The sequence below is a fragment of the Halyomorpha halys genome, unplaced genomic scaffold (genome assembly GCF_000696795.3).
Source record: "Halyomorpha halys isolate HHAL.00 unplaced genomic scaffold, Hhal_1.1 Scaffold1425.1, whole genome shotgun sequence".
NCBI classification, from domain to species: Eukaryota; Metazoa; Arthropoda; class Insecta; order Hemiptera; family Pentatomidae; genus Halyomorpha; species Halyomorpha halys.
In genome coordinates, this window is record NW_027111611.1 from 136,736 (window position 1) to 149,138 (window position 12,403).

Sequence of the window (12,403 nt, forward strand, 5' to 3'; positions counted from 1 at the left end):
TATATATATATATGGCGTTAACACTTATTAATAGTATTGTATTTCGCTTTCTGAATAATTCCAATCAATATGAATTGGATAAAAAATACATGAACAATTGCCTATAGGCCCAATAGATATAAAGGATGAAAACCTATATATCGTCGGCTTACAAGTGAAACACATCAAGACAGGATTTTCTAGTTTTGATTTATTTGCTTTTTCCATTCTAAAATATTTAAAAGATTAAACTCCAAAGAATTTATTAATATCATAAAAATCTGCTAACAAAAAGTAAAATTACTATTTCCATAACATTAAAAAAAATGTTTGCTATCAAAAATATTGAAAATTCAATTTTTTATTTAGTGTATATCACTTGAAAACATATATCTACTAAAGTGCAAAATACTTAAAATATTAAGTATTTTTCCCTTAAGTATTTTCCTCTTTCCCACTTGACTCATCAATTGTTTAATTCATTTACAGAATAATTTTATGTGTATTTACACCTCATCACCTTAAAATTTTATCAATTATTTTAGTATAAATAAATATGCTAATAATAATTAAATGATTATAAAAATATTTTGTCTCTTACCAAGCGAACCAATTCACTTTTTGAACAAAGGCTGATCATAATGTGATAGCCAGGCGGAGGATTAACTTGGGCAGTCCCAACTGAATATGCTTGGACATGTTTTGCCAAAAATTCATCATTGTTAGGGTCGTACTGCAGAAGCAATTTACACACCAAGGCCATGGTTAACTCACAAACTTCCCACTATAAAAGCACAAAATTTTTAACAAAGTATAACTGTTTATATTAAATAAATTGTAATATATAATTACATGATTGATAAATTATACATAAATAAGCAAAAATAAAATTCAAAATGAGCTGTTAATACAAGATAGAATAGAATAAAAATAGAATATACAAACTGAAAAGAAAATATATTTATGTTTTTAAAAAAACAGTAAAAAAGAAACCTTTAGTCACTGATGGTTTTCTTTTAACTCATTTTATCACCCCTCAAGGAAAAAATCACAATGATAAAAATGGTCCAGAAAATAATTAAAAAAAGTAAAACTATTTAGATTTTTAAATGTAATATGTTAAGTCTAACTGAGGTCAAATTAAACTCAAATAGTAATATTTTGTACTATTTTTATATATACAAAAACTATGGATGCTATGAATAAATAAAAATACGGATGCTATGAATTTATTACAATTTTGTCAAAATGGAATTATTGACTAATAATTGAATAATGATTTAAGGTAAGTTCATAGTTATAAATACTTTGATGTGAATCATAACACATGAATACCAAATAAGAAAAACAAGGTAATTTGATTTTTGATAAAAAAATCAGAAAACAATGGTTTTCAGAAAGAGTTTAGTACAACAGGCATAGAGGTAACACAACAAGTTTACCACTTTCTATATTACACAAAGAATCTATAGCTATTGTTTACTAATTCCTAGTTGGCTCATGTAAAGAATACTGAAAAATTAAAAGATAAACTGTTTAAATGAGAAATTTTCAAATTATGATCAAACTTACTATATACCTCTGTTAAATAATAGATTCAAGTTCATTTATTTTTTTCTGTTTAGGTATTCTTTTACCAGTTATTTTTATATTTTTCTCATTGATTATTATTTTTTATTTTTACTTTAATTGAAAGATTGGTATTTATATATTCCACATATAATAATTTAAGTTTAGCACCACACTCTCTCATTTAATCTTAGTTTCAACTCTATTTCTTCACTTATTTGTTACTTTATTCATTTATCAGTTAGTTTTTAACTAACTATTTATTTATTTTTATTATGGGTATTAATTTGTTAATTTCTATTATACATGGAGACTTATATTTTTATATTTCATATATCCACTGAAACTCCAGTCCCTCTACTATACGTAATGTATCAACCCATCCCTTGTTTAAATCTCTTCTGTTTAACCACCTTTTGCTTCTCCAAACTGAGCTAATATTATAATAGTGTAGATAATATAAATATTGAACAACAGCATTTATTATTTGTAAATATTGTAACTACTTTTTTGTTTTGTTTTTATGTATTTAAATTTTTTATCTGTACCAAAAGTTATTCATATGCAATTACAAGTTGTAATTAAGTGCAACCACACTGTTTTTGGCCAATATATTGTTTAACCTTATAATTGTTATAAAGGAATCCCAGAACAATAACCTATTTTTCATTTCTTTTCATATGGAACCACTAATAAAACTTACAATTTCGGAATTGTAAAAATGTACAAGGCAATAGGAGTTTTAATTACTTTCCACTTATATCATTAAATAGAAAATAAAAAAGGTACTTGACTGAATTAAATAATAAAATCTTTTCACCTAAAAAAAAATAAGTATGTATAAAAACTTAGAGTAACAGAAAAATATATACACGAAAATCCTACCAACCTTTTCTTTAGCGTTTTTATAAGGCCTTCCATGAAATCTCAATAGAACTGAATTAAGAATAAAATTAAGATAGGGATCAAATCCAGGAGTTCTTTGTGAGGCTCCAAGTAACTTAGGAATAGGTTTATCGGTCAAAGCACTGAAGAGGCGTAGAACACTTCTGGTCAAAGGATATTCTTCATTTCGACATTCTACTTCTTCCAATTCAGCCTACATAAAAATTGTAATAGTATACAGTTAATAAATAACCAACAAATTTAATAAATTACCAAAATGAAACAAATAGGGTTCAAAAATATTTTGACACTAAATCTAAAATTCTAGTAAATAAGAGATAAGAAAATGTACCAATGTTAATTAAAAATTAATAGTTTAAAAAAATTACTTTTACCTGAATTCCTCGTCGCTGAAAAGTACTTGTACTTGGTACAGTTGCTATTATTTGAGCAGATTCTATAGCATGCCAAAGAGCAGAAGCACAATTAGCTGATGAAGCGAAACCACTCAATGCACCAAAAATATGAGTTTTCAATGGAATAGGAATAGGGCAAACAGATAGTCCCAGCAGGACTGTCATAGCGGACCATGATGACATCTGGCAAAATGTTTCAGCGGTTAAAGAATCATTTTCTAAAAAAAAAAATCGGTAATTAAATGGATGATGTATTTTAAATAAAAATAGAGATATGGTATACCTAATGGATTAAACTATATTTAATATCATAAATTTGATTTTTATCAAGAATAAATTATTAGTTTAATATTATAAGCACATATCCATAGATTGTGAAATCTACACATTACACAACAACATTCATTTACCAGCCTACTTTGACCTGAAATTAATCCTTTCATACAGGGGCAGATGAAATTAAAAATCTATTATCATAAAAACCATTATTATGATATAAATTTTTCTAAACTATTTGGATTTCCAATCATATATCTACAGGATCTACAGGATGTTCAAGACTCGATTGACACCTCCCCTTTTTTCTGAGATTTTACAATTTTGAAATAAAACTAAGATAAAGTTTCTTTTGGTAGCAAAGTCGATTTTGTAACCTATTCTAGTTTTTCTCCACACACTTAACTATGTAATTTCCAATCCAATCATGGATTCTCATAGGAAACCCAATTTTTTAAACAACTTTATTTCAGTGAATTTTCCAATCCAACAAATCCTCTAGACCAGTAAGCAAAAGGTATGGAGCATCGAAAAAACATGGAGAATAAAATAGTTTCAGATTGGAGAAGTTTGTCGGGGAGTGCGGTCAGCAAAGAACAACATAAATAAACAAAACCATATTTATTTCTTTTATGCCGATGTTTCGACCTGAGTTACAGGTGTTCATCAGGGGCTATGGCGTACGTAGAGGGTAGGCCTGCAACTCCATATTTATTTATTTTATGCCGACGTTTCGACCTGAGTTTCAGGTCTTCATCAGGGGTTATGGCGTAGAAGGTAAGCCTGTAACTGCTGACCGCACCTCCCGACAAACTTTTGACTTGAGTCATTTATTTATTGAGGTGTCAAATTGATGACAAAAAATTAAGTCCCCTCAACGATTAGAATTATCAAACGATTATTATAGGATATTGAATTTAAAACAATCTGGTTCTTTAGATTGTCCACAGTAGTTGGACTTAAATTGTAAAAAAAAAAAGTCACTTTAGGCCCTTTATACCAGCAGGATGAGTTGGTTTTATTTATATATTGCTTGAACTATGCAATTAATTCATTTGATTTGGCTAATAATAATCAAGTATCAATAAATAAAGCTGTATATGTTTTACATTAATACATTCAGAGTTATTAATACATACAGTGTTATTTATTTTAAGAGAATATTAATCTAAAAGGGCTAATACTTTTATCTTATAGGCCAAATCACAACACAGCATTGTGCAAAATATTTATTAAAAATTATTTATTTATTTCCAATCTCAGTAAGATTTATGAAAACAATTTTTAAACTAATCAAATTTATAATTGTGTATAGAAAAAAGAAAGAAAGAAAAAAGTATTTAAAAATTCATATTTAAATTAACATATAAAAAATTCATATTTTATTTTATTCATATTAATAAACACTGGACTGAAGAGTTAACATCCAAGGGGTAGACTAAAACATAGGTGGAAGGATTGTTTCAAGACTGATCTAGTAGATTTGGGTTTGGTGGAGTGTCACTGGGCGGATTAAGGTAAAGAAAATTGTAAAACCAAACCTTCAACCTAATAAACCTGCTAAGCTTTTATTATTATTATTTAAAAATTCATACTGAGAAGGTTTTACTTACCTCATATTGTTTTTTAAAAATTGATTTGCTTACTTTCAGAAGATAAACATATCCATAGAATAAATGCAGAGTTTTTAATTTTATTCATAAGAATTTTAAATAATTAATTCAAAAGAATTAAATTATTAAATTTTATTCGGAAGAACTGAATAGAATCGAACCTCTTAATCTTCTCCAATCATAACAAGAAAAAACATGTCTTTCTCTTGCTAGGTTACAAGGATAATTTTTCACATTGAAAAATTTTCTAATTTGGTTATGTGCCCAATTCATCTAAGATCCTCAATTAAATTTTTCTGATTTAGTTTTATCTCTTTTTTTTTTTTTAATTAATTTTGTTGGTTATATTTTAAAAACTTGTGAGCCATTCAGTAGAACTACCAATAATATTTTCAAAAAGTACCTGCTATTGATTTAATGAGATCTAAAACTGCCTGCAGACCCAGTATTTCTTGTGAATTAATTCCTTTATTGAATGGACCTGTTCTGTAAACAGTGTCGGAAGTAGGCCCTTCTTGACGTAAATGATTAAAATACCTAAAATAAATATTTACATAAATCATCAATTAATAGTTAACAGAAATATAAAATAAAACATTTAATAAAATTATATATTTATTGACCTGTTAAAACTTGAAAAGAAGTGGTCCCAAGTTAGATTTTTATTATCATTATTTTTCAACAGTTGAAAACATTGCCTTGCTCCTTTTTGGCAAGAAGCAAGTGAAGCCAACATTTTCACGTATGGTACAAACAGCGTTGAAGGAAGTACCTCACTTGTTTGAACGAGAAAGTTGTATAAAGACATCTAGGAAACATAATTAACACTTCTCATTAGTAAATAATCTTATATCTCTTTCTTATGTGATTCTTCATAAAAAATAATTTCAATAACATACTAAAACAGTTGACCTCAGGATAAAATAATGATTTTAATTTGAAAAACTGAATTATGCCATCAATAAAGAAATTAAAAACTAACAATATAAAATAGTTAAGTTTTAAGAAATTAAGATCCATTCTTTTTATAAAAGGTACGGTAGGGTATAAATCTTACATTCAAAAATTTAAAGAGATATATTGATTTATAAAAGAACTAAAGAAAACTATAAAGACAAAGAATAATTAAGACTAAAATTTTAAAACTCTATATCGCTACCTAGGAAGAAAACCAGCACAACTCAAAATTACTAGTTTAGAGAAAATACCGTTCAAAGATTTAACTAAATATCACTTCTTTCCATAAAATAACATCAGCAGTATCTTTATTTTTGTTTAAAGGGTGTATTTAGTGGTAACTTTGGCATAGTTTATTTTTATTATAAGAAAAACTTGTGACACTTTTCTCAAAAAAAAAAAAAAAAATTAATCTTAACTAAAGGGCCTTGACTTGTGACACTCATGAAATAAAATTGACAAGAGGACTATCCAAACCTTACCAAATCATTCATAATGTCATACTGTTCCCCCAAATGCTAACGTTCGTTTTGATAATCGAACTCTAACATAGCTACTCTTTAGAGGCCAACTATGCAAGTTACTTTTGTGACACTCTTATCCCTAAAAAAATTGACTTCGTTTTGGTAATGACTTAATCGACCAATTCCACTTTTTTTAAATTGTGCCAGTTTTCTTCCAAAGTAGCAATATGTAAATTTCAAACAAAAATTGAATTGAAATAAAAAAATCCTTTGAAAGGATTTTTTTTTTTTGTGAATATTAAAACATTTAAAAAAAAAAAAAGTTACCTGTTTTGACTGAAACTTATACGAAAAAGGTGTTAAATGAAGACTTTCAGGGGGGCACCAATAATCTAATTCAAGTTGAAGATTTAATGGGTCCTTCGAGTAAAGAATGCCAATGGATATTAGCAGTTCTTTGAAATCATGTGACAGGTTAACTGGTGGATCTAATCCTTCCTGCAATATAAATTATTGTAAATAAATAAATTGAAATTTTTTTATATCTAGTACACCATTAGAAATCAGTAAATACATGAAGATAGGCATGAATCGTCTTATCTGTTTCTTCAGCACGCAGTCTCATTTCACCAACTTTTTGTGGCATCAATGAAATGAAATCGGTTATTAGATTGTGAATACGTCTCAACATAAAAACCTAAAATAAAAAAAATTACATGAAACCTTATAAATGTGGCACCAAAAATAGATAATTGGCCTTATGAAACTATTAAATAATAAAGACAGTGCATACCTCATTATAAAGTAATTCATTGAGAAGTACAGCACTATTTAAGAAGCTGAACACCTTTCCATCAATTGCTTCCTTCATTATTATATCTGCATTGTCGAGAACAGCTGTACAACATATTAAAATATAAATAACATATTGAAGGGTATGAGGATCAAATAAATATGTCTTTATAATAAGTGAAAAATGGTTCGGGTATGGCCAAATACAAACTCAAATAGTAATAACTATTTTAATTGAGCCGTTTTGCCCTAGATCTAACGTTGCAGGGTTTTGTCAGGGCTAAAAGAGATACAAACACTTATTATAAGTAAAAAAGTAAATGAAAAGTTAAAAGGGTATACAATGAAAAGTAAAAATTATATAAAATAAGAAAAATAAAAGGTTATAGAGAATAAATGAAAACGGAAATAATAACAGATAAAAAGAAGAAATATAAAAGAAAGTACTAACTAAGAGATGGAAAAGGGGAGAGAAGAATATAGGAAGAAAATGAACGAGACAGAAAACATACCTGTTTGACAAAAGTCAAAGAGAGTGAACCGTTTTTGTGATTGGAGTGGGATTGGCAATTAAGTACATTACATTTGAAAATAATTTTAAAGTAAACAGTGTAGAGAATTAAAGAAAATATTAAAATTAGGTAAGGTAATGATAATATACCTAATAGAGGGGAAGAAATTATATATTAAAAAATTATAAATGTACACAGATAAAAAAACAAAGAAGAAATACAGTTAAAAGAATGGATACAATAAATATAAATTATAAAGAAAGACAATATACCAAATAAATAGGGGTACAGAGGTAAGTAAATTATATAATAGAAAAATTAATAATAAAGTAATTGAAGCAACATTTTTTTTTTTATTTATTTATTGATATTTTCAACTGTATAAAAAATACAACAAGTAAATTTGATCATAATGACATAATGATATGATACAGCATGTAGAGAAACTACCCAGTAGTAGAACTCTAAAAGCAACATTAATATACAATATCTACTATACAAAAATCTACATATAAAAAATGCACTATCATACGATTCAATCAATTGTGGTTGAGCTTTTTACTAAATGTTAGGGATTTTTCCGGGAAGATTATAGGCTGGTCCAATTTTTTAGGTAAAAAAAAAGTTATCAACAAAATAAAGCATTTTTGGCAACGTAGCTGAGAAAGCAAACATTTTTTCATGGTTATTATATGCCATTCGATTCGTGTCTTTCTGAACAATAAGAAAAAAATATTACTTATTTTATTAAATGATTTTTTATTCACTAAAAACATAATGAAGATTTCAATAAAGTCAAATTTCAGTAAGTCAAAAAAAATTTTATTTTTTAGGAAAAAGTAAATCATAATCGTTTTTAGCATCGACTGAAAGCCCTAGCATGAAACCCTTAAATACCATTCTTCAAATCATTTATTTGGAGGATTTTTTTCTTTTATTTTATTTCGGTGACAATTGTTCACATAATCATTCATAATTCCTCTGCATTTTATCCGATTCCTAGGTTAATTCAATGGTTAGATACCTGAATGTCTCCTATTTAAACCTACATTAAAAACATTTAGATTTAATGTCCTTATAAGGGGGAAATATTAGTTTCAAATAAGAAAAACTTTTCGAACATTTCATTTTATATCTCCGGTGATAATTTGTTTAGTTAGATCCTGTTTGTGACCTTTGGCGGAGTTTATGGAGCCCTAAACTAGTGCTAAGTCTGGTGTAGATTGGTTTTTAAGAAAAATTAACTACACTTTGATAGGTCAGTCAACGTGATGGATAAATATATTATCTTAATGAATAAAAAAAAATCAACTAAATTAATTGGACCCATATTAACAATTATACAATGAAGTTAGCTGTTACCATTTATTTTATGTTACTATAGTACCGTCTCATGAATTTGTACATATACCAATTGATATCAAAGTTTCAATAGTGTTCAATTACTGAATATACATCCTCTAATATAGCAATAGTGAAACATTAGCGGGTCTGCTACAAAAAATATTGTGATAGACAGTTTGGTGCATGACTTATCAAGCTATATTCTTATGACAAATAATATTTGAAAAAAAAATACCTCCTGGAGGAACAATCTGAGGAACAGTTCTTAATGTAGCGATTGTAACAGCCCATCCCATTACAACTAAAGACTGTAACTCTGAAGAGACCCAAGGCTTTTTGTTCGGTTTCATTTCCTCCTGCATAACATTTAGAAACTCCTCTCCGGGTTTCAACAAAGGAATTTGTCTCTGAATTACTAAAACATAACAAAGCAAATTAAATTACAATTTATACAAAGATTGGGGGAAAAAATCTAATAGTGGTATCCAAAAAAAGGGTAAGAGTAGATGGACAGGATAAATAGAGAGCTAACAAAAAAACCACATAGAGTGGCAAGATCCAAGAGAACATAATTGGCCTGAATATAGACCACCATTTTTTCTTGCATTGCCTTCAGTAAAATGAGTGTTAAATCAAGGAAAATTGGAGTAAAACTTTACAGTAACTGCACAATTCAGTTTATATTAAAAAAAGTGAAAATCATTCACTAATTATTACACATTCTGAGGAAAGAAAATGCAATCTAGTAATCTGTTCTAAAGGAGATCAGGGATGATGGTTTCAAGGTACACTTACTATAAGACATTAGAAGGAAAACCTAGGTTACATGGAATTAATACAGAAGAATAGCTGATGAAAATAATTCTTGAAATCAAAAATTAAGAATACTAACCAAATTAGATAAGTTTCAGCAGAAACAAAAAGTTATGTTCTAATCGTAAAGAAATATAATATTTGTATAATATTATGATGCTATTTATCTCGGAAGTACTTCTCATTTAAACACACTTGTTCCTTTTGAATTATGTAAATTAAACTTGAAAATTGATTATTTTTAGAATGAAGGGATCAAAATATACTTGGTATTTGGCGCAGAACACCAAATGATGGTAGCCACAATCTGAAGGGTATTCAAAAATAGTCTTGAGGGAAGAAGAAATACAACCTATTAAAAAATATGGGTATAGTACTGTTACTAGATTAACGGTTGAGTTAGGAAGTGATTTGGTCAGAATCACACTTGACCACCAGATTTTTTCCCAACTAAAGGTACCCAATTTATGAGGCTGAGTGGACCCTAGGAGAGCTCCAGAACCCACAGGGTTGACTCATGGCTACAGTGTAGCAGAAAACAATTTTCTGCCCAGCCGGATTCGAACCCAGGTCCTTGGAGTTAGTAACATCATGCCTTACCACGGTGCCACCACACTTCTCCATTGAGTGTGATAGCAGTACATCTTCAATCATACCATTTAAACATGGGAAAAAAAAGAAGAAAATAAATGAAGAGTAAAAAATAAAAATAAAATAAAAGGATGAATATAAATATAATGAATAACTGGTGTAAGGAAAATTGAAGTAAATCAATCAAATCGCTTTAGGGATCCCAAATTCATATGTGAATGGCAAAGCTGGACTCAGTGGTCCTAGCACCACTCTCCCAGTCATATCACTGGTATTGGGAGCCAGTAGAGACTGGGAGAAGGCAATAGAGCCACCGATGCTCAGAACTTGAGTGGAGAGGTTGCCAGAATTCCAACAGTATATTTACCAAAGGTCTTGGGACCACTGCCATTTCGACCTTTGAAGGGGATTGTAAGGATGGTTGGAGCTGGATTGTGTAATCTGAGATTTTATTCAAAAGATAAATTATGTACCCAATGAGAGGAAAAGGTATTAAATTGTCATGAATAAATACCTTCTCCAGTTTCCAAATATATTTGGCTAACATCAATAGCATATAGAAATGCTAATGCCATCAAAAGGCTCACACTGTCCAATCCTCCACTTGAATCCTCTTCAGGTTTAGTATTTCTTAAAAAGTTCAATAGCCTGGAATAATAAATTTTCAGTAAGCAATTTGATGATCTGATAGGATATTTAAAAAAAATTATATTGATAATATAAAACAAAAATTGAAAAGAAGAATTAAAAATACTATGTACTATAATAAAATAAGTCATTAATAACTAATAAAAAACTATAAGTCCTTTTAGAACTTCCCTAGATGACTAAATCGATTATATTTTGAAAAATATAATTAAATTTATAATTTATTTCTATACATACATATAAATGGATTTATATGTCATGAAAATATCTGTAAGAAGATCACATGACCAAAAGCCTTCATAATCTGTAGTGCCAGCTGAAATAACTTTTACTTTAACAAGATAACTTTTTATGGTTTTTAAATTGCAATCTTTTGGCAATGAGCTGCTTTAAAATTCGAACTTAGACAAGGTTAATAGAAAGAATGATTTAAACTCTAGAAGAATAATTGAAGATATCTATCATTTAAAAAATGTACAAATATAAAAATACTGACGCTAATGATGGTTCTTTCAGCAAACCACATTGTCCTGACCACAGGAAAATTATTTCTGCCAAGCTCTGTTTAGTTGATTCATACAATTCAACAACCTGTTGATAATATTTTGGAGAGCCTAGAGCACGATTTCTTTGAAGTAAATCTATTTCTTTGGCACTATCAAGTGTACCAATGAGATCTGAAACAGATTATTCATTTAAAAAGAAAACAAATGAAAATTTTCTGTTCTAACTGAATTGTAACTAAATTTTTTTCAAAATATTAACTTTAGTTTTATAAATGAAAATTTTCCTATCCAAACTTTAATGAAATTACAAAAATAAATATATTATTGTAAATAAAAAATTGTTTCTTTGATTAATACAATTAGTGATAACATAGGGTCATTAAAGGACCTCAATGGAAATAATAATAGTTATTATCTGTCTGCCACCTCATCAGTAAGGTAACTAAACTATGAAAGTACCAGTTATACTGAATATTACATAAAAACATTATCTATGAATCATATTTTGAAATTAACTAATTAAAGTAAACAAAGTGAATCACCCATAATTTTAATTAATATTCCATCTCGCATTAGCTCATCTGTGTATGATGTAACAAAGTCTGATATCTTCTGGCTGGTAACAACAGTCCATAAATTACCCTTTCTTGCTTTCACAAGAGCCTTTAACGTTGTTACCAATGCCTTCCGCCCATCATAGTACAGTAACACAGCAATGACTCCTCTTGGTAAATCAGGATAATTTGCCATCTGTGTTTGAGCTAGAATAAAAATACAATAATTTGAAGTATCTTATCTTAACAAAGGATCTTTTCTATCTAATGCCACAACAAGCATTACAACAAAAAAATCAATTATATTGTCACTGATAAACAACACTAACTAAGGCTTTCTCACAAAGAGATTAATATATTTTTAGGACATTTCTCATTTGCAATAAAATAAAATAAACAGTTTCCGTTAAAACCATGAAGAAGTTTATTTCAGTCCATATGAAATCCATAATAGTAAAACAGAACTAAATAAATCTAGCAAATC

The 12,403-nt window shown here is 28.3% G+C and overlaps 1 protein-coding gene across 1 annotated transcript in view; it reads right to left on the reverse strand.

Annotated features, from left to right (window-relative positions):
• Nucleotides 1–12,403, reverse strand: part of LOC106689668 (nuclear pore complex protein Nup205) — a gene marked incomplete in the record, with an annotated part of 37,146 nt that overhangs the window by 21,325 nt on the left and 3,418 nt on the right. Inside the window, 12 exon segments of the mRNA XM_067049684.1 lie at nucleotides 581–763; nucleotides 2,438–2,647; nucleotides 2,829–3,067; nucleotides 5,142–5,275; nucleotides 5,362–5,546; nucleotides 6,487–6,657; nucleotides 6,734–6,856; nucleotides 6,953–7,056; nucleotides 9,043–9,222; nucleotides 10,726–10,859; nucleotides 11,356–11,536; nucleotides 11,908–12,126. Of these exon segments, the coding sequence (XP_066905785.1) occupies nucleotides 581–763; nucleotides 2,438–2,647; nucleotides 2,829–3,067; nucleotides 5,142–5,275; nucleotides 5,362–5,546; nucleotides 6,487–6,657; nucleotides 6,734–6,856; nucleotides 6,953–7,056; nucleotides 9,043–9,222; nucleotides 10,726–10,859; nucleotides 11,356–11,536; nucleotides 11,908–12,126 (2,063 nt within the window).